Below are 22244 nucleotides of genomic sequence, written 5' to 3'. Positions count from 1 at the left end.
TTGAGTCCTTTGCACACACAGAAAACACATTATTTCCTGGAAGGTCTTCAAATGTTTGCATTGTTTTCTATGGTGTAAAAATACTCTTGCTGCTTTGGGACTGTTGTTGCAGATCTAGATGGGGAAGATGCTTATAAAGGCCAAAGGTTATTCATCGCTAATCCACCATCAGTCATAATCTCCCATCTGTGTTCCCCTGGGGTGTTAAAACCAGACCATTGGGCTGGATTATAACACATAAAGTAGACTGATGTGTTAATCATAAATTAGAGGCTAAGCCTGAGCGAGCAGGTCAGTCTAAGGTCAGTCGCTCAGCCCTATGGAGGACGTTATGTGTGAAAAGCCACAGCTTACCGCTTAGTAGCCCCAACATAATCAGGCAGGAACAATGTACAGTAGTGTAATATGTTCAAGGCCGGTCTGAGCCTCAACAAAGGGTCGATTCAAGCCTCACTGACTGTTCAAGCTTACATTTAACTTCTACATGTAAGTATACCTTATGCAAATACACACGTTCACACATACACACACTTATGCTACACACAGCAGTCTACTTTGGCCTATTTATCTGTCTTCAGTCCATGTGGGATGAGGACAGAAATAAGTATCATTCATTTTTCCAATTCTAACATGCTGCCTCGGGGGAATTGGCAAACTGTCTGTAAATGGGATGATACACGACCTCTGCTATGTATGACTAATACTTGGCTCTTAAAGGCTGTGTCAACAAGGTGTTTTATTAAAGCACAGCAAGAAAAAAACACCAACCGACAAACACATTACAAGATTTATACATCGACGGGAAAAAAACAGAAGACTAATTGGATTAGAGAGAAACAAAGGACCTAATTCACCGTCTGTGACACCGACACACAGACCCCACAGAGCAAAACGTAGAAAAGAGTTCTTTATTTCTAATAGACATGAGTATATGTGAACAAGTTTTATGATGTATCTTTAAAACATTCAAGAATGCAATGGGTCAGTAAATGAGAGATGGTATGATGTAAGTTATTGTAGCTGTGTAGCAAACTATCCTTATTTCGGCTGTCATGGAAACGAGGGGAAAAGGGGCACAAAACATCAAACATGAAAACTTGTACAACTTTGAAAAGTACACTTTTTAGACACACAAAGGACACATACATTGTATGTGTTAAATATTTTTTTTTGTTTGTCAGGACATAAAAAGCTAACTACATCATTCACAGATTCAGCAGTCTGTTTAAATACCTTATTTCTACAAAGTGAATTTACATTTTTTTTTTTAAAGTACAAAGTGCAAATACTATGGTCTCCATTATTGCCGATTGGTGAGGGCAGATTCTCCGTGCGACAGGGGAAGTCTCAGTCGTTAGGCTTAGCCTTGCTTCTTCGAGGGAATCTGAAAGAGGAAATTAAAAGTTAAGAGTTCAGCTGGACGTGTGCCCTGACAGCATTTTCATGCTCATCCCCATCAGTCACTATTTTGAGGAGTATTTTACACTTACTAGTTTACTGGAAGGTAAGCCTTCTCCTGGTCTGGCTCCTGTGAGACAGAAGTGATAAATTCACTGCAGTTTCATTGAAATCACACTTAATTTGCAGAACAGTGTGTCGCTGACCTCAAACAGATGCATTCTAAAAAGCTATTTCTGCCCTAGCTGTTACTTATGCAGGCTAAGATGACAACTGATGCTAGTTATGAATCAATTATAACTTCATCAGTTATGATAATGAAAATGTATAAAACAAATGGTCTGCCTAAACGTCTGGTCAATCCAAATACAGGCAAAGAGGGGGAGGGGGTTGGGAGTTGAGAAGGCAGGAAGCTTCTTTTGCTGCTAATGTTTTGCGTCCCCCAGCAACATAGGCCTATAGCAGCATAGCTATGCTAGCTTAGAGAGACAGCACTACTCCAGCGGTGGCTACCTATGGCTGTGGTATATCTGCTGTAAAGCTGGCCAGTTTAACATGAAGATCTATGGGGATTGACACACTTTTTGCAGCCTGCAAAAAGTGTTTTTGGGGCTCAATTCTCAGGCCTGGAGGATGCTGTTTGGCTGTTAGTCTGTAATTTAATGCCACAGAAATGATAAACAAAATGCCACAGGGGTTGATGGAAGAGTTTCAATGATCCAGAACTATGGTAAATGAAACTAAGAAAATATAAGCTAGTTTAAGCCCAGAAAGAATCTGATGAGGCATTTATGCCCTGCTTGGGGACAGAAATGTGCTGGTTCAGTATACCATCTTCCTTGGTCACTCCCAGGCAGCCCATCAGCTCCTGCAGGGACAGCGCTTTGTCGTTGCTGATGTCGCAGTACTCCACAAACTTCTTTACACACTTCTTTGGCTTGGATTTCTTGCGCAGGAAACGTCTGAAAGGCTTGATCTCCTTTTTTCCGATGTCCCCACTGGAGTTTTTGTCCAGCTGGCTAAAATACCAATGGACCACCCTCTCCTCTAGGGTGTGACTAGGGTCGGGCTCGGCCACCCTAAAAAGGTCAGACACAAATTCATCAGTTTCCCAGCTAAAAACTGTTTTGGAGGTCTAGAGTCGAACTATAGTTGGTGAGTGTCTGAACCCCTGATGCGCATAAGTACATCCACTTTTAAATGTCATACCTTCCGGCGGATGCTGAATCTGTGACAGCGTGCACCATGTCTGTCGACAGCGCGTCAAGAACACTTGTCAGGAACTCTGTTTTCTTTGCCCCAGGACAACCTGGAAGAAAAAAAAGTGTGTGTGAGCGATGCGGTTCATATGAATGCAAGTGTACACACATGTCAGCAAACAAACGATCCCGCGCTCAAAAGTATTACAACAACGTGGAATGCTGCCATCATAGGTGGCCTTATAAATGTTTGGGGAGGGACGTCATGTAACAGGCCGGCACAGTTTTTAGTGAACAGCACATAAAAACAGCAGAGGAGAAAATAAACCCACGACTCTCACAGTTGTGTTTTACTCTCTCATAAAGTATCAGACCTCCCCTCAATCTGGAGGAGGAAGAGGGTACCTGCCAATCATCCTGGAGGCCCCCTGAGTGGTTTTTGACAGCTGTAGACACAGAGGATGTGGCTGAGTGTTGTATGTATGGACAGAAGGCATCAAGGGCTCAAAATACCGTCCTGACACATTGTTAGGAAGGACTTTGTCTGATTTACAGGTGAGGGTTTCTATTTGAAAAAGCTGTGAGTTAAACTCATCAATAACAACCTACAGTGAAGAATTATTACACGGAGAGTGACGGGAAAATTTCAAATGAGCGACGACGATGGTGGAATGACCCTAATGACAGTAATTGTCTGTTAGGCCGTTAGTTTTAAGAGTGAGGAAACCAGGGTTGTTCTCGAAGAGCTGAAGGCTACGGAGGCCTGTGAGATTCCTGGATTCCACTCCCAGCTCTTCCCTGCTTTCTCAAAGTCCAGCTTCCACGTGCTCAGAAGAAATTCTCCACAGTTTGCTGCTCTTTTTTATGGCCCAGGCCTGCGGGCCCAGATTCTCGTGTGCTGGAGATAATAGCATGCTTTGAGCCTCTCTAACAGGTGGCGACCAGCATTGGCATAAACACCCAGCCTCCAGCCCCCACTCCACCTTTTTTTGGGGGCTTTAGCAGCCTGCACTGAGCTGAAAGCTGAAACATTTGCATGTCCAAACTGTTCTGCAGTCTCCTTTTACGTCCTGAACAGCCTTGCCCTTAAGTTTTAGTAGGCCCTCCCCGGCCCAAGCCCAGTAAAATATCGGACCCACCTGTTAATAGCCAAACTGGTGCCTTGTGGAGCCTCTTGTGGTAAATTAGTCTAGACAGTCACACAATTGCACCCTCAGAAGGTAAAGTGTTTTTATCTGGCTTCTGACTGAGGAGAGATTTGTGGGATGCAGTTGGACTTGTTCAAGGCTTAGTGTTTTTCATGGAGAGCACCCGTCCTCTCCGTAATGCTGCAGGAATCTGAGCGTGTCTGCAGTCCATTCAAATGGGAAGCCATCAGGTAATGCTCCAGTCCCTTCCTCTTGGCTGCAACCTTTTTTTTCTGGGGGCGGGACAGATCAGCTTCTGTCTGTCTGGACACTGTTTAGCTAAGGGGTCAGGACGCAAATGTGCCTGCTGTCATTCAAGGGAAATTCAGTCTGGCCATTTTTCCGTTCAGTTTGGGTCTGCTGCAGTAAATGGCTGCTGTCTTATTCCATAATGACTTTAACTCTGTAATGCCGGTGTTTGACAGATGCAGGAAGCTTATATGATTGAATGTTTTTTTCCTTGTTGAAAAGCTGAGAGCTGCAGCACTATTCATAGCCATCCATATATCTGTTGAAAAAAATTGGCCAGTAAGTGCATGTTTACATGTGTGTGCCTGTGTGTTACTGTCAATAAGCAGCAGTGTTTTTCTATGGAGCCACATGGGGCAGAGCCCTGTCAGCACTCACAGCCGCAGCTCCCAATGCCTGCCCCAATGCTATCCCATGGCCCTGGTCTAAGGGGGAGAGAGCTGGCCAAATACTCAGCTCTCCTTTTCCTGCTTCTTCCAGGGCAAGTTGCTCCTTTTCTCGCATCTCGCCCCATAAACCTCTCAACACCAGCGCTTCAACTGCAAATGGGCTGCAGCAATGTGAAGGCAATGTTTATAATTATCCCTGCTTCATACAGTAACAGGGTTTACAGCCGTTGACGCAATAGCTCATAAAAAAAAAACAAGATGCTGTTGGTGTGTTTTATAATAGGACGTTGGTGCAGGTTTATCTGAGTGAGCGCCTGTGTTAGGTGACTGCATGCCTCAATAAATGTATTGTTTTCTCTTCTGCCACTGTGTGTTTAGGAGGTGTTCAGTTGGGCCTGAAGTCTTTCTGCCTGTTTTCCATTCCTATTGCCACCTCACACTTTCTGCTGACACTTACAGGCTGTAATTATCCCTGCTCAATATCCTAGAAACAATACACACCAGCAGAGCCACTGGAGAGCAAAGATGAGTCAAACAAGTATTTATCTGTCACCGTCTGTGCCTTTGTTTTATATAAACTGTACAAGAGTATACGATGCTCGAGCAGAGACAGAGTGCCGGCCTGCTGCTGAACGCAGCACCTGCGAGCAGAGAGCGCAGTCCTGGCCTGGCACACAGTTACATAAACAGTTAAGGGATGGGACTGGAACAGTGGCAGCTCTGTTCATATGCTGCTGGATTATTAACATGTTTACCAAACCACCAAAAAAAACAGCAAATTTGCCAAGCAGCGTTCAGTTTGAAACTGTGATTTGGTTGTAAGCAGCAGCTGAAAGCTATAACTCTGCTTCACCTATCATTGCTTTTACGCCGTGGACAAGGCTTGCAGTTATGTGATGAAAACAAAGGTGAATGTACCATCCTGTGCATTGTACAAATGATCAAGATTCAATCAGAGTGCAGTGCAAACATGTGACTTATGGAACATAAACAATTCATTTTTATTATACATGATTATTTTTGGGGGGGGCTGGACTACATGTTCTGTGTTTTTGGGGAAATCGTCTTCATAACCATGGCAGTCATCTCAAATTCAATGGTAAAAAATAAACAGTTTATTATAATTGCTCTTTTTTCTGATCTGACACCACATATCGGCATAACAACAGAGCACAGAGAGCGGTTTATGGTCAAACTTAAGAGGAATAATTTAGGAATAATTTCAGCGACCAACTTCAATCTTTGGTGGAACACTGCTGTGTCAAAATGATGTTTTGTTGAACCATTCAACCACCCTCACCCCATCCATCACATGCTTTAGAAGGTTCCAAAAACATTTTCAAAAATATAACCATTTAAATAAAATCCTGATGAGCAAGTGTCTACTTAACACAACAAACAGTCTCACCTGTAACTCCCACCATCCTTCTCAAACTGATCTCCCGCCTTCAAATCACTTATCTCCTCTGTTATCTTAGTATCACTGCTTGTCTTTGGCATCCTATTATCCATTATCTCTCCCTCACCTCCCTGCGGTTTCATCCCACCTTCCTCCATCTCCCATGTCCGTTGAAGATTAATCCTCCACCCAATCCGTCTCTGTCTCCTTGCTTATTGACCAGTGAAGGGCAGTATCTGGCAATCCTCAACTCTTTATCTGGCATTTCCTTGACCAACAGCGCAACACTCGCACTGTTATCACAACCTTGGAAGGGCAGCAGCTGAGGAGCTTCACCATGTGGTCTGAACAAAGAGGAAAGACAGAGTCCAGTCTTTGTAGACCTACCTTGGAGATGTCTGCTTCTGTAATGGTCCTTTGGTTTAGGTGGGTGGGCCCTGGCGTTGCCGTCACATTTTGGCTGTTCGTACCTGTGACAGAAAATGCACTAAAATGAAAAATGTCAATTCACTCAGGGTAAAATGGGGAAAAGGGGTTGTTTATATCAGTAAAACTATCCTTACTGTGAAATCACAGAGGAATCCCATGTTTTCCAATTACCTCCATACGCTTAAATCTTTGGGATTCAAATAATTGTTCTGTGGCAAACCAGGGGCTTGGAAAGACATCCAAAAAGAGGGGAGAGGGGAGGGAGCTGTTATAAGGACAGGAACAGGGAGGGAGGGTGAGAAAGAGAGAGATAGAAGAAGAGAGGCAGACAGGGAGCGTGGGACACAAGGAAGCTTTCACAGCCTCCCTCGGAGAGACAGCAGAGCCCCGATTGCTGCTGTGCGACTGGGCCAAAAGCTGGCCTGGGACAAGGAAGAAAATCCATGCTTCCATATGTGTGCTAATGTGCTGTCTGGCACTCTGCCTGGAGCCTTGTTAATCTGATACCAGCCATGCGGCTCAGTAAGAGTGTACCAGTGCCCTGCTCTGCCAACCTGACTGACCTCTGACCTGTTGCTCATCAGACCACTGAGTCACTCTGTGCCATCTGCAATGGGGATGTCTGTTCACATGCTTGTGTCAGACGTGCATTTTCACAAGTCTCGAAGACTGGAGATGTTTTTACTGTCTCTATACTGTCTGAAAGTTGGCTTATTTCTACTTCTTCAGCGCTTGCAAAACCTACAGGGATGTTCAGACTTGTGGGAATACAAAGCCCAATATAACATCATCAAAGCATCATTTGGACAGACACTCTATCGTCTGGTGGCTAATGATCACTCACCTGCTTGTTTAACAACTTGCTGGTTTGTTGGCCACATGGAGCACGGCAATAAATTCCAGCAATATTTGTGAATCACTGTGAGTAGGTCCTAAAATACCCACAGGTTTTACCCACCTGGTGGAGGTCCCCGGTATGGGCCGTCCAGTGTCCACCAGCACACACCAACAGTAGCCGGTGGAGGGGTGGCACTGGACTGGCTTGTAGAGTCCTCCTTGTGCACAGTCTGGTACGAATACGGCATCGTTCTTGTGCTGTCTTGCCTCTTCTAGGGCAGACTGCTGCTCCTGGTCACACGATGAGGCTGGAAGGAGAGGTCAAAGTTTATGCAGGAATCAGTGAAGGTGTCAAACACAGAGCACACTGCCCATAAAGTTGCTCTGCTGGTCTGCGTTGTATGAATTGTGTGAGCTTTTAAGGCAGATCTGACTGACACATTTGTGTTTATGCAACGTGCAGTATGTTTGAATGAATTTCTGCTAATCAATTCCTGAGGTGGAGCAGTAAGACCTGGAGGATGAGTGCTTGGAGACAGTGTGTGTATAGACGGCTATATCAGCCCCCCCATGGCACTGTTTACAGACATTAACAGGCTAATGACTGAGAACAGCTCCCTATGTCCCAAGTTAAGTAAATATTTAGACACTCCACTGGCCTTTGTGGATGTGTGTGACAGACAGAGAAGCAGGAAAGACAAAAGGTAGAACTGTGGTCAGTTGGGCCTTTGCCTTCACACACTGCTGTAAAGGATCTTTACATGAAAAACAGCATGCTTTCTTGTATCCATACACATAGAGAGTCAACAGTCTGTTTGAAGAGAGATGCAGAGCCTCAGCAGGATCACAGCCTCCTTTTTCTGCCATGAAGCTCTCCAACAGACATTTGAGCATTAAACTGAGGAATGAACGAAGAGTTTCTTCTGGACACGAGGGCTTCCATCGTCAATCTCTCCCTCTCTTCAGCACTCGCCTCGAGGCTCGGAAGCTCCTGCAGGATTATGGATATCCCTTTTCTTTGTTTATTTTCATTAGAGATCTGTACCCACACAAAAGAGACCAAAGCAAATGCCTCCTGTTTTCTCTTCACTCCAGCTCTTCTCTATGGGCTCTCTTTGTTGGAGGCGGGTGTGTGTGTTTTTTTTACCCCAAAGAGCACATGGTAATCAAAACCATCAATGCTGCATTTCTCATGGTTTTTATTGGTTGTAAATTATTATAATGGGATTCACACGCAAATGCACACATGCACAGAGCGCTCTCATCTATACGCTGCTTTAAAAGTTGCATTTTTTTACACAGAAGGCATTTCCCCAAAAGCAGAGAGGCGGCTGATAAAAATGATAAATATGCATGTGTGTAAAAAGAAATTGTACGAACAGGAGATCCTGTGTCTGTGCCATGTGCTGATAATTACAGATATGCAGCAATGCAAAGAACCACAGAGAAGCAGACCCTCAAAGCCTGAGACGCACTCCAACACCAAGATGTATTGGTTTCACAACCCACCATCTGTCCTTAAAAGACAGGAACAGCCTCAAACCATGATTGCTCACACAAGCAGGAAAAACACAGAGCGTGCTTTCAGTTGAGGTTTGCAAACACCCGATCGCCACCATTAAAGAAACACAAGTCTCTGAAACTCACATGGTGCTCTGGTTCTATTGTTCTGTCGGCTGCGAACCTGCTCCGTCCACAGAGTGGGGTACTGGGAAATGATGTCTGAAAGAAACCACCGAGACAGCTTTATTAGTTTCAATCGAAAACACACTCGGGTGTATTACCCGAGCCAAACCTGGTGCTTCCAAAACTCACAGCCTGTAAAACGCACATCAAGGTTATCCTATCTCAAACTGCTGGACTGGATGTGGTGAGTTAACAGCATATGACAGCTGTGATGAGATATACTGTGCAGCAGTAAAAAGGAAGTACCGGTGACTGAAATGACTCTCATCAAATGATCACATTAGCACAAATGTACAGGACATCACTAAAAACTAACAAATCCTCATCACTCATAGTTCAGTTCTTCAGGCTGTTTCTGAGCTGCACTTCTAGGTGGTTGTGACTAATAACAGTGGCAGACTGCAAATGCTGTTATGGTCATAACTGTAGTTAATCGAGCCAGACACGTGGTGGAGCGATGGATTCAGAAATGTCCCACTAATCATTCCTTTTAGCTTTTTGTGGTGACATCTAAATCTCTCTGGACTTCATTAGTGTCGTGACAAACCAACAAAGCCTGCATCATACAGACATTGGGTTTAACCAACGAGCACTGTGCCGTCCCAGTTTTCCAGGCCACCTGTAAGCCCTCTGAACGAGCGTCTTGTGCTTCATCCAGTCAAACTAATTCTTTTTCTGTTCTATACAAAGAATAAGCCTGGTCTCTGTGGGTTCGAGTTGGACAGAGACTATCGTCCCACGACCTCTCTCCCCCCGTTACCGGCAGGAGCAGTGGTCTGCAGGCCAGAAGAGTACAACAAAACACACATGTACAAAAGACAGGTCCTCTGGACAGTAGGTGGCGCAGTGACCGCAGCATATGAGCATGTTAGTCTGTGCAGTGTCCGATGTTCAGCATGACTGTAAAGTTTCATCCACACAGGATGAAGTATGTGGGAGACACAGTCAAAAATACATGTATTTCCTGTGCGTTGGCGAAGTGTCAACTTTGTGGCGGCGCCACGGCCAGACCGTGTGACGAAGTGCTGCGTTTTTGATAACTTTTGGTCCCTAATGCCTTAAGAGTAAGCAGACCAGGTTTGAGGTGGATTGGAGAAATCCTCTAGGAGGAGTTCGTAAAAGTGCGGGGAGTGAAAATATTTTCAAAATGGCGGACTTCCTGTTTGTTTTAGAGGATACCCCCAAGAGACTTTTTTTCTTGTCTAGAGGTGATACATATGTGTACCAATTTTCATGTCTGTAGGTGAAACGGGGAAGCAGATCTCATTCCAGGGGGCGCTGCTGAGCCATGTGGCCACACCCACATATGACGATGAGTTGATATGAAAAGGTGTACAGGGGCTGATGTCATGATAGAGTAAGAGGCAGGTAGGATGAACAAATCAAGAAACACAGCAGCTTTCTGTATGGTGGCGAAGGGTCACCTTTGTGGCGATGCCCCGCCCACACGATGTAACATCGAGCTGCGTTTTTGATAACTTTTGCTCAGCCATGTCTTCAGAACCAGGTGAAAAAATCTCAGGTTCGTCAGAGTATTTCCCTAGGAGGAGTTTGTTCAAATATGAGGTGTGGAACATGGATAATCAGCGTGAACACAATTCATACCGCCAGTAGGTGGCACTATGAGAGTTTCTGGTCATTAGCATATCAATCTGGTCAGAATGACAGGCTCAGCATGCCTGATTTTTTTCATCCACATAGGATGAAGCATGTGGGAGATACAGCCACAAATACACCCATTTCGTGTGCAATGGCGAAGGGTCAACTTCGTGGTGGCGCCACAGCCAGACCGTGTGACGAAGTGCTGCGTTTTTGACAACTTTTGGTCCCTGACCCCAGAAGGGTGAGCACACCAATTTTCAGCCGCATCAAGCAATTCCACTAGGAGGAGTTTGCAAAACTGCGGGGTGTGCAAATTGGAACAAGGTGTGGTTTCTTCAAAATGGCGGACTTCCAGTACATCGTGGAATTTTCGTCCAAGAGGCTTTTTTTCTTGTCACGAGGCGATACATCAGTGTACCGAGTCTGAAGTGTTTCATTTCTCTGATTCTTAAACCATTCTTGCCAACAGTGCTCCCTCATTAGCTCTTATTACTTATTTACTTACTTATTACCTTGGAGAAAAGTATTTACTTGTAAAGTATACTTTATTGATAATAAAAACAGCTGTACTATGATATAAAACATCTACTACTTCTCTTCTGCTATCTTCCAGTTATCACTTGAGGCCTGATCACAAAAATGTGCTCAAACACCAAACACAGATTTAGGGAAAAGCAGAAAAACTCACCTTGTGCTCTTAGTTTTATATCAAATATTTATGCCTGATCATTAGAAAACGTTTTACTATCACATTTTCCCCAGTGCCTGATGTGCAGACTCCTCGTTTCCTTTTAAGGATTTAAAGGTTTTGGAACTACACTTCGAGTCAGTCAGTGGTGTCTCAATAAACACAGGCAAAGTATCAAACATCTTTCACTCACAGTACAATGAATAGGAGCTCACCTTCGTCATCTGCACCATGCGGCGGATCCACCACTATGACGGCGTCATCTGCATTTAGAATGGAGAATATTTGCAAGGAGACTACAATTACGAGAGTAAGCTAGATTAGAGAACACTGGACAGAATGAGATTTGCACGTTGCCCGGTCAGGAAGGATAAAGGCAGAAGTAGAGGTGAGGAGAGGAAGTGTGTGTGTGTGTGCTGAAAACTGAAAGAGGTAAGTTATAATAGGAAAACAGAGTACAGTGGTCACAGATTGTGCAGTATTCCCATGGTTTCACCTCATGCAACAAGGCAGATTATTTTGCTATAAAGGACAGATTGAGGTCAGTTATAATAAATGAAGAGAGAATTAGGATCAGTAGTCTCCACCCCTTCTTTGCCTGCATTTGGGTTAAGAGAGAAGTGTGTGAATGTGGGAGATATATATATATACGGGCTGAAAGATGCAGTAGCCAAGTCTGAGATGAACCAATTTACAGTGGGAGAACTGAGTATGTTTGTTTGGTCTCTGTTTGTTTGATTTGCGGCAGGAGAGAGACAGGGATGGAGGTTTTGAACCGCTTAGGGTGAAACCACGGCCGTAGGTGTGGTTAACCTCAGATGGGGGTCACTCCTTCTGCTCAAAGCAAAGCTCCGTTAATGTGTGAGTCAGTGGATCTCTCCACAAACAGGGATCCAGCTTATACATCCTTCCTTAAACAAATGAATTTCCATTGCACAATCAGGAGCGTGCATTTAATGCGAGTGGTGTGTGCCAGCTATTCATCATCTCGGGCACGTTTATTGGATGAAAATACATTGGAGGCAGTGTGAGCGACAGAGGCAGACATGTCATTACTCTGCTCACTTCACGGATGGAAATGCCATTTAAAAATGTGTATTTATGATTTGGATTTACGATAAACCACTAATGACCCATCTTTACTTTGTGGCCTTTTACATGACTGTAACACCTCTTTTAGCATCTGCCAGGAAACCCCTGTGCTATTTGTGGTCATACAGCATTAGTTTTACTGCTGTTTGTCAGTCGTCAGCTGTATATGACTCCAGCATGTGAATGAGTTTGTCAAGTCGAGCAGCAGAAATAGTTTTAGGGCAAAGTATTTCACATATATTTTGATGATAAAAGTGCAGCAAAGGCCACTGTCGAATGTTTAGGAACTGATGGGCTTCTGCCGAATCAAAATATTGATGCAATCACTGCTATTTTCAGTGCTGGCACACCACAGACCTACAGTTTATTCTGCTTTTCACCACCCTGTTTATCCAACCAGTTCAGATTGAACCACAGCCCACCCCTCCACCTCCCTTCCTCCCTCTTTCCCTCTCCAACCATCATCCTTCGTACTCTCTCAAATCTTGCATTCCCACTTGATCTATGTGTAATGAGTTGGCTGGCCTCCGACAGACACTATACCCAAGACTGTTTACAAAGAGAGAGAGAGGCGCTGACATAAATGTCACACTGACAGGAATAACCCACGTGGATGCATGTGCACTTTCTCTCATGCAAACACAGACACACACACACACACACACACACAATTACACAATCACATAAGGAATCGATCTGAATCAACCCAAATTACACTCCATGTCAGCCTTCAAATCACATCACTTTAACAAAACAAATGGTCTCTTAAAAGACGAGAGAAAGATATACAGTTTCTGCAGCTGGAGGGAATCTTAGTGGTTCTCTATCTGGAAGAGAGAAAGTAAACTGGGGGATAAAGTGTGAACATTTCCTTGTATCTTATCGCACTATGGCTGAAAAAGAAAGTTAAAGAAGAAGTCACAAGTCAGTGTTCCTCCATTCTGCCTGTAAAGACAACACTGCTTTTATATCAGCCTTCAGGCTCTTCAATTGACAAAATACAAGAGAGACAAGCCTTAACAGGAGACTGGTCCTGCACACCTCTGACACAGATGCAGGCAGATACACACACTGTGTAGGTACACACATGCACACGGACAAACACAAAAGCAAACATGCATTGACAAGGAGTCATTTTCTTGAGTTAAAGTCTCACCTTCTTTACCCGGGTCCCTGGGGGGTGGTCTCTCCTGTTTTGATCCTGGAAGGTGACATGCTCAGATTAATAAAAAAAAACTGTAGCACCAAACTCCTTTTATTATTTGTGGCAAAAAAAAAAAAATATAATAAAATAATTAAACAGCCCCAGACTTAAGTGGCGTGCTGACAGAGTAAGGCACAGCACCTCTTCTTAACCATTTTATAATGTATTTGTAATGGCTCATATCACTGACACTCAGCATGCTGATGGACATGTATTTTGTGAAATATTTAGAGTTTATGTACACAGCTGTGAGCTGGCAATTGGAATACAAATACTGCTCCTCCTGCAGCCCTCTCACTATGGGGAGCAGCAGCCTCCAAGGCAGCCCCACAGAGACGCACAGGGAGGACATGTGGCATTGGTTATTTGACTCTTTGGCAGACGCGATCCTCCAAGAACACTTACATTCCTTACTGTTAAACTTTGTTGCTCAACTCTGCAGCGCAGATTTTCTACCGGGCTTATTTACACCGCAGCTTTGTGCCTTGAGCAACGCTCAGTCCTCGGGTGGCCTTTAAACGCTGCGGACGTCAGTCCAGTCACTGACCACTTTCCCACAGGACCTAACAATACACCCCCCACAAACATGGAATGCCATGCTTTGCTGCGTTTAACTCGATTTGTCAACATTGCTACACAAACCGAATGTCATACATAATGGTACCCACACGGTAAACTACAAACAGCGTATTCTTAATATGATATATTACTGAGAGTTAGTAATTAAAAGATTTTGTGTTTTACCCACCCTGGCATCGAGGCTTCTTATTGGCCACTGCCGAGCCACTGATGGGTCGACCATTCGGGGTGACACACCAGCAGTATCCAGTGTAACTGTGGCACTGAACCTGCAATGAAAACAGCATGTACTGTTTGCGGGAAGTTTAAAAACCCAGGAGGTAGGACAATGCTTGCAAAATGTGGGACTGAAAGACCTCCCTTAGTCAAGAATTTGTGTGTAGTCCTTTGTTACCTCGTTGTATGTGCCATCAGGGTTGCAGACAGGCACAAAGACCTGCGGGAAGAGTTTCTTGGCATGTTGCTCCGTGTACTTCTTCTCTGCTACACATCTGGATGTATCTGAGGAGCACCACAAATCACCAGAATCACTACACATCACAGAGACCCATGATTCAACCCACAGCTCAACTATTTTCTTATGGTGCACAGCTACGAAACCGACATACTTTAAGTCAGAAAAAGACGTTGAATCTTACAGATGATGAAGACTAAATGAAAAATGCAAGAGAGCAGAGAGGAGAGACGGAGGGGAAACAATTTGAGACATTTCGGAAGCGCAGATACTTGTGTGGCTGGGAATAGAACCAACATCCCCAGTCTTATTAGGAGCAAGTCAGACAAGCCTGCACAGTGCCTGGTGGTAAAGCCATTACCGGGAGAGGCAGCTTGAGCTGCTCCTGTAGAACATTCCAGTCACCCAAGAAAAGGGCTGATGCACAGGGAAAACCTGACCCTTCCTTAAAGTCTGTCTCCTAAACCTTGACTGTCTGTTCAAGTTCAGTCCAAGTTGATATGAACGTGGTTTAGAAACTTTTCACCTAGCTACACCTCAGGCCTTTTCGCATCACTCTGTCAGAACCATGGCTCATCCTGTCATTCCACAGCAGCTTCACCTCACCTGGCCAAACAACACCAGCTGTGCAAACTCTCAGAAAGTGTTGGGCAGCGATGAGCTTGATGGTAACTCATTGTGACACACAGTGTTGGTCTGGTTGGCAGGTTCGGATCAGTGACTCATGCTAAGTTTAAAAACGTTCACCAGTTTGGTCAGCAGGCTTCACGTTGCGGGCACGGCTGCAGTAGATTGTCCATTAGACACATGCAGGGGAATGTGCACTGGTTTCTCTCAGTCTAGTGTGTGTGTGTGTGTGTGAGACACTGGTGAGGAGAAGGGGCAAGACGTTGGATGTTCCGGATGGAGGAAAACAGTGAGTTGAGGAGCGCTAAAGTTAGCTGCAGTGGAAAAACCCAAAACCATCGTCCTTCTCCAGGGGGCTCCGACCAAAATGCTGACTGGAAAAAATGAGAGGACACTTGAATCATCCGAAAGCAGTGATAGAAAACAAATGTAGTGCCACTCTCACCATCCTTAAACACAATCCCATCTCTGTGCTTTCAGGATGGGTCGGCCCTCTGGTTTATTTCTGCTGCTGATTCGTTCGTTTCTGCTGTGTCTTTCATTCATCCCATGCAGAAGCAAGGGGGGGTCCGAACTCTCATAGACCCGATGTTATTGACGCATACAATGCGACTTTCATGGACTCTCGACCCTTTCAGCCTCCTGGCTGGAATCCTCTATTCTGTGTCCCGGCGCTGTCCGCCACATCCAGATGTCCGCTTAGAGATGTTGCCATAGAAACCCAGCACGGGCATAAAATCGCGGAATGCTTTTCCATCATATGAGACTTCTTTTTACGCAAACCTTTTTCCTCACATTCCCTGAATGACTGGTTTAATGTTGTAATGTGGTAAGAATGGGGCATTGTCCCCCAGTCTGTAGAACGATGAACTAGCATATTAGAGTTAGTGAGTTGGGCGGAGTGAGAGGGTTTTGGGGCTGAAGCTTTGGGGTATATGGGTTCTTCCTTCAAACAAGGACTAACAATAAGGGAGTCTGTGAGCTGCCTGACCTCACGGGGTCTGCTTCCCCTTTCGCTTTTCATCCTCAGTCCTCTATTGGTCACATATGTAGAGCTTTACATTTATCATGATGAAAATGAGACCATTAATTCTTGTCAAGATATTTCATTCAAAGGCCCTTGCTGCTGCATAATAATTTCACTTCAGAGAGCTGAAGCCATTGAAATCAGCAAGGACGTTGTTGGTCCCACAACGCCATGGTGTAATTCTGACGTAACAAAGCATGTAAAAAACACACTTTCACCCCTGAAAACAAACCAATTTATTATTTTGACAAATTAATGACACCTCCTTCATCACGCAAATGGTGTGAAATTATGAAACCAGCCAGGCAGCAGTGAACCCCCTTTCACCCACTCTCACAGTGTCAGCCCCACTTGTCCTCCCAGCACTCAAAGAATCAATTATGCTGAAATGAATTTAACCCACAAGTTTCTTCTTTGACCCCCTCTGCGCATTTGAGAGCATCAGGCGGCGCTGAAGCGTGACTCATGACCTGACCTTTGCATGGCCCTCGGATGACCTCCAGCTGGGGGTCGCGGCACTTGGCTCGGAGGAACTCGCAGCGAGATGTGAAGGTCCTGCCATCGGAGGCACACAACGGTTTGCGAGTAGCAGTGCTGCATTCCATGTTGCACTCCTTATCCTGATCCACCCGCAGGAACTGCAGAAGTGAGAAAGCAGCAGATAAGCAGGGAAAACATTTGCTAAATGAGCCATTTGTAAGAATCAGTGAGCTCTGCACAAAAACATTTTAATCTCCACAACGACAGATGTGATTCCTGAGGGATTTATGAAGACTAAAAGGCGGGGCTTCTGTAGGTGCAAAACAATGTCAGCACAAACTGTCTGTTTGACACCAGAAAGCACCGATAAACAGTACACACAATGATGAGGCAGTGTCACTACAAGCCTGTCAGGGTATAGCCATGCTTCGTCTTTGTGTGTAAGGCTGAAGAAGACTTGACTGACATTTCCTCTTTTCTTTGTCTGCACCAACACCTGCACAGGTCTTCACCTGGAATCGCTCCTAAGGATGTTTTACTCTGCTATGAAAAGAGAAACAAGGACAAAGACTTCTGGCTGAACGCATCGGATCACCTGTATCAATGCCGCCATTGTATCTGCCAGCCTGGTATGAAACCCCCTCACCAGGCCACACAATTGGGCAGTAGCAGTGGTAAGAAGGGAGAAGGAGGAAGGGGGGTCGCAACAAGCTGTGACTGCTACAATGAATGAAAAGACAGTGAATGAGTGGCTGAATAAACTAGATGTCAGTGAGCTTTGTGTGGCTACAGTGAAAGTGTTTTCATAAAGTTTGTGTGATTCATTCACTTCGGTGGAATAATGACTCCGGGTAGAGTGGAAAACTCATGCTGATGCAGGTGCAGTCATATCCAAAGCTAAATAAGTCCGAGAGCCCCTTTTGTCTTCTCATATAATGAAAATATTTGCACATGTGAAACACTTTTCATTTTTCTTTCAGTTTTCTTTCTGTGGATGCACGAATACCTAAAATCTGTCACTGTCAAGTATTCACAGCAAACACACAGACAGGAACTTTCTCTCTTTTCACTCTCATACTCTTCTGAATCTGCAGCACAAACCAGACAATCAAAGCCCTCACTGAAAGGTCTGTGATCAAAAGAAAAGATACACCTCCACTCAGTGGGCGGGTTGATCACCAATAAAAAAAATTTGTTGTGTCTGACATCTTACAAATGAAGTGAGGGATGAGATTCGGTGGCAACCTCCCTGCGTTCAGACAAGCAGGGCTGCAGGGCTGCATGCACCTGGAAGAGGGTTGGCAGGGAAGATGAAGTCGCCCTGGGCCAGTGGGGAAGATACAGCCCACTCTGTCAACCTCACTCATAAATCTTCCTGTGGGGAGATCACAGAGGGGAGGCCCGTTCAAACACATCGGCAGAGATGCCGCGAGGGAGGGAGGGAGGGAGGGAGGGAAGATGACTTTCTTCGGAATGAATGAAATTTCTCAAAAACAATTTTCTGTTTCAGTTGATACTTTGAGTTTGCCATGAAATTATTAGCTGTTTTTAGGGGGGGACAAGATATTTTTAGTCTGTGTGCATCTAAAACCTTGAAATGGAAAGGTCTTAGGGGATAAATATGCCTTTCACATCTATATTAAAGCCATAACAACAGGTCAAAGCACATTACCTAAAGCTCGGGGGTCACACACTTTGATGGCTGGCATCTCAGTGGTGCTGATGTGATACGGTCCAAATGGGTTTGTTTGAATACAAGGTTATTGCACATTGGGTCCTATCGACTAAACACCTTTTGTTGTCTTTGATGTCCTAACATAGAACAATAGTACTGCATGACAGCAGCTACTTAACTAGTTTCTCCATATAAAATTGGGCCCATCTCCCTCAGCTATTGCTGGTCGCCCCAGTGCTCGCACTACTGCAGCACCATCACAGCAGCAACCCCTGCCAGCAAACAGACTGACAACCCAAACAGAGTCATTCAGCAGCCCAGCATCCTGCTAGATGTCCAATAAACACACAATAAGCACACAGTGGCAGCAATTTCATGATAAAGCTCCAAGAACACAGCATGGAAAAAAACACAGTTAGCCATGAAATCAGCCACCCATGAAATCAGCCACCCAGAATCACTATCAGACATCCAAGTATTCATCTCAATGTCACAGTTGGCCACACTGAAGGAGGACAACAAATAAGACGTGAAAACCAGTGAGGGGAAAAAGCTTCAGAGAGTAATGGTGTGTTGAATACCTCTTCCTCCTCCTGTGTACACCTAATGGCAGTTTGCTGTCTGCTGCAGATCTCTGTGTGTTTGGCCTGTGGTGGTGAATGGGCGAGGCCCTGACACTTCCCTGATGTCTCTTTCCAGCCTCTCCAAGTCAGGACCAACATCATGTACAGCAACATTGTGGAGAGTGATGGATGGCCTGCTACTCAGCTCCATGCAGCACAGGCTTCCACCCTGATTTATCATAACACAAGACTCATGCAAGACAGAACACATATTGGGACTCAGATGCATTTATTGCTCAAATCCCTTTCTTGTCTGCTTCCAGGCAGCTGGCTCTCAGCCTCTCTGTTTGTCTTTCTCCCTTTCCATTCATGATTTCTTTTTTTTTCTTTGCATGATCTGTCTAGGAAGAAGCTTTTTTGCATCTGCTCAAATAATACAAGAGGTTGGCAAATGAACAAGAGACAGGCGAGAGAGGACGAGACAGGCGGAGTGTAAAGGAAATTTTTTTTTTCCAAGACCAACCAGCATACAAATCAAATCCTATTACCTCCCCCTGGTACTGCCGCATTGTGGGACTGAATGGAGTATGGAGGAGGCGAGCCTCCAGCAGAGAGCACATTGTAGGCTGATAAGGGCCTTCTTGGCTGTGAGGCCCCTGCTTCCAGCGCCCCGAGAGGCCCCTCACACCACAGCCCCTCAGGGTCAATGGGGACCCCAGCTGAGAGCTGTGGCGAACGTGTTAAATGGCCTTGGCAGGAGTTTCCTGCATGGATGCTAGGATGCAAAAGGGGATCATTAGTTTCCAGCATGGTGGACAGGGAAGAAAGTGTCAGCCTTTACCCAGCCTACCAACTCAATCAAAGAAAAACGTCTTTAATTGGTGTGCAAGGTGTTAAAAGGCGCTGTGAAAGACCACTGATGGTCATGCGATAATGGAAGACGTCTATTCGGACAGGTGCGCGGTTTTATGAAAGCACATGATTTCTATGGACGAGTTTGAAAAAGAAGCAGCTAATGTTCTATGTGCCCTCATCTTTTCATTCAAAATTTCATACTTCCATAAACCATGGAAAATGTCTGCCTCATGAATAACCTGGGCAAATATCCCATTTATTTAACTGCCTGTTCAACCTCAAATATGCACAAAATATCACATGGAGACATTTTCTTCAAACCAGCAATGACCTCCCCCGTGTCACTCAAACAATAACCCATTAATCACTCACAACGTCTGTACAAGAGAGTCCAGCGGTCCATGTGCTATTCCAATAAAGGAGTTCTAATGAACCACAGTGGGGCAGAATGACACAGACACACAGTTACCACTTAAACATGCAATGAAATAGAGGAGGTTCTTAATCTCACAGCTATACCCAGACCATAGTTGGTGCTGTGTCATATCCAAACACAAAAAAAACAGTTCACCTGGTAAATATTACCCCCGTTGACACCAAGAAACACTCACACTATCTCTACACTTGGCGAGCGTAAATATGTGTATCAATTCAGAGGAGCATCTGCTCACAGCAACACTTCCTCCCACATTCCACAACTCCACAGTGCCGACAGGGAGAAAGGATCTCCGACCCTTCACCTGCAGGTTAGCAACTCATGGCCATTTGTTTCCAATTGGATACTGAGGCATCTTCAACCAAAACCATAAATAATGGTGCCGGCGGAGGCGGCTTCCAAATCAGCCTCTAAATCAAGGGGGGAAGCCTCTGACAATGCACATTCCGCTCTCTACTAATCCTCCTTTGGCACTGTAACTGCACTTGATCATGGCCATGAAATTTCCATCACGGGGCACTTTCTCTTCTTTTTTTTGTAGTTTAATATGAAATAGTTAGGATGCTGCTGGTGTAAACAGTGCCATGTGTTTTAGTGCAACAAACCTGGCGGCACAGGCTGCTCAGAAGCCTCTGCAACAAACAAAAACAGTGAAGAGGACAGACAGCCAAGAGGCTGGAGAGCACAATGGTGCTACTAACAAACCAGTCAACTCCTTACACACTCAGCCAGAAGCATTATTATTTTCTCTCTCTCTCTCTTTTACACAGACACACGCACACACACTGAAAACCCTTAAACAGTGAGTTTATAGAAATACACACAGACCTGATTTTCAGGGCTCAACTCTTCTCTTTTGTGGGTAGATTATCTAAATATAGTGTAATTGTGAATTTTAACTGTATCTTTAAATACATTTGTTATATTAAAACAATTATTAGAAGCAGTGCCCACGAATCATAATATAATTACATTACTGGCCAGCATTACGCACAATAATACACAAGCCTTGTTTTACCCATTTTGTAAATTAAAAAGAATGACATATATATCTGGGGGTCTTTGTGGCTCCTCATACCGTGAGAGCAGAGAACTTTTGCGCGCCTCCAGCGCACAGCAGACAGAGAAAGAGCAGCAGCCGACAGACGCGCATCCTGACGCAGCGTGGCAATAAACTCTCCAAATTACGCACGGTCCAAAATTCAATGAGTTGCCTTGAATTATCCTCAGCTTAGAATGTGTTCAAGGAGGAACTCAAAATTCTTCAAAATCCACACTGGTCCTTCCGAAATTTGTAGGTGAAGGAGAGACTGGGGGTTTCTGGTTTATTTCGCTTCGTTTCCTTGGTTTCGTCTGGCAAAGCGCTTGTGTAGACACTCTCCTTATTTCTGGCAGTGCGTTAAACCCCCCCCGTGTCCCTGACCTTTTCCCCTCCCTCGGTGTCTCTTCTCTCCTTCTCCCTCTCTCCAATTCGACTTCTTCTTTTCTCCACACCCCTTTTCCTCCACACTTGATTTTGTGGACTAGATCCCTTATCGGATGCAGGCAGTTCCCCCAGACGGCAGGCAGGCAGGTAGGTAGGTGTAGGTTTAGAGGGACTCCGTCTGCTGCTGGTAGCTGAGGCAAACACGTCAGGTATTCTTGTCTTTCACCCCCTTCTCCTTCAAAACCACAACAAGAAAATCTTTCTTTTTTTTGTCCACAGAGGAACGTGTGATGATGTTCAATTGGCAAAAGGAGGAGGGGGTTCTGTTAGACCACTACATGCAGGGAGGAGACATCAAGAGTTTTCTATTACTGCTGAACCCGCTAACATATAGAAAAGTTAGATTCTGGATTCTCTCGCAGCTTAGAAAAGGATTTTCCAAACACATTTTGACAAAATACACACACTAGAAAAACATTGTTTGAAGCTATCCCCACCATCAAAGCCAAATAATAATACACTTGTATTGCACACACTGTGGTAACATCACTACTACCAATAAACATGATGGTGTTATTAAATGAATTGTGATGGTGATGAATTGATTGAAAGGACATGAATCAGTTCACTTCACTACTGAAGCTAAGTTTGTCTGTGACCATCAGGGCCTTCTGTCGCCGTGCTACTATAGCGCCATCTACCAGCATTTACAGGAAGGGGCAAGTTCTCGCAGCCTGTTGCATTCACTTTATTATGTAGAGTT

At 44.8% G+C, this 22244-nt stretch overlaps 1 protein-coding gene across 1 annotated transcript; it reads right to left on the bottom strand.

The window, feature by feature from the left end:
* Positions 1 to 894: 894 nt before the first annotated feature.
* smoc2 (SPARC related modular calcium binding 2) lies at positions 895 to 21500 on the bottom strand. The gene is made up of 13 exons (XM_028423256.1): positions 21134 to 21500; positions 16522 to 16684; positions 14333 to 14439; positions 14108 to 14207; positions 13312 to 13356; positions 11279 to 11326; positions 8735 to 8809; positions 7209 to 7395; positions 6209 to 6291; positions 2608 to 2707; positions 2230 to 2477; positions 1491 to 1528; positions 895 to 1384 (listed from the first exon to the last, which is right to left on the bottom strand). The coding sequence occupies exons 1-13, from the start codon at positions 21206 to 21208 to the stop codon at positions 1361 to 1363; spliced, it is 1293 nt and encodes a 430-aa protein (XP_028279057.1). The 5' UTR covers positions 21209 to 21500; the 3' UTR covers positions 895 to 1360.
* Positions 21501 to 22244: the final 744 nt, after the last annotated feature.

Source organism: Parambassis ranga, chromosome 15 (assembly GCF_900634625.1).
Source record: "Parambassis ranga chromosome 15, fParRan2.1, whole genome shotgun sequence".
Lineage (NCBI taxonomy): Eukaryota > Metazoa > Chordata > Actinopteri > Ambassidae > Parambassis > Parambassis ranga.
This window is presented reverse-complemented; position numbering and strand designations above follow the sequence as displayed.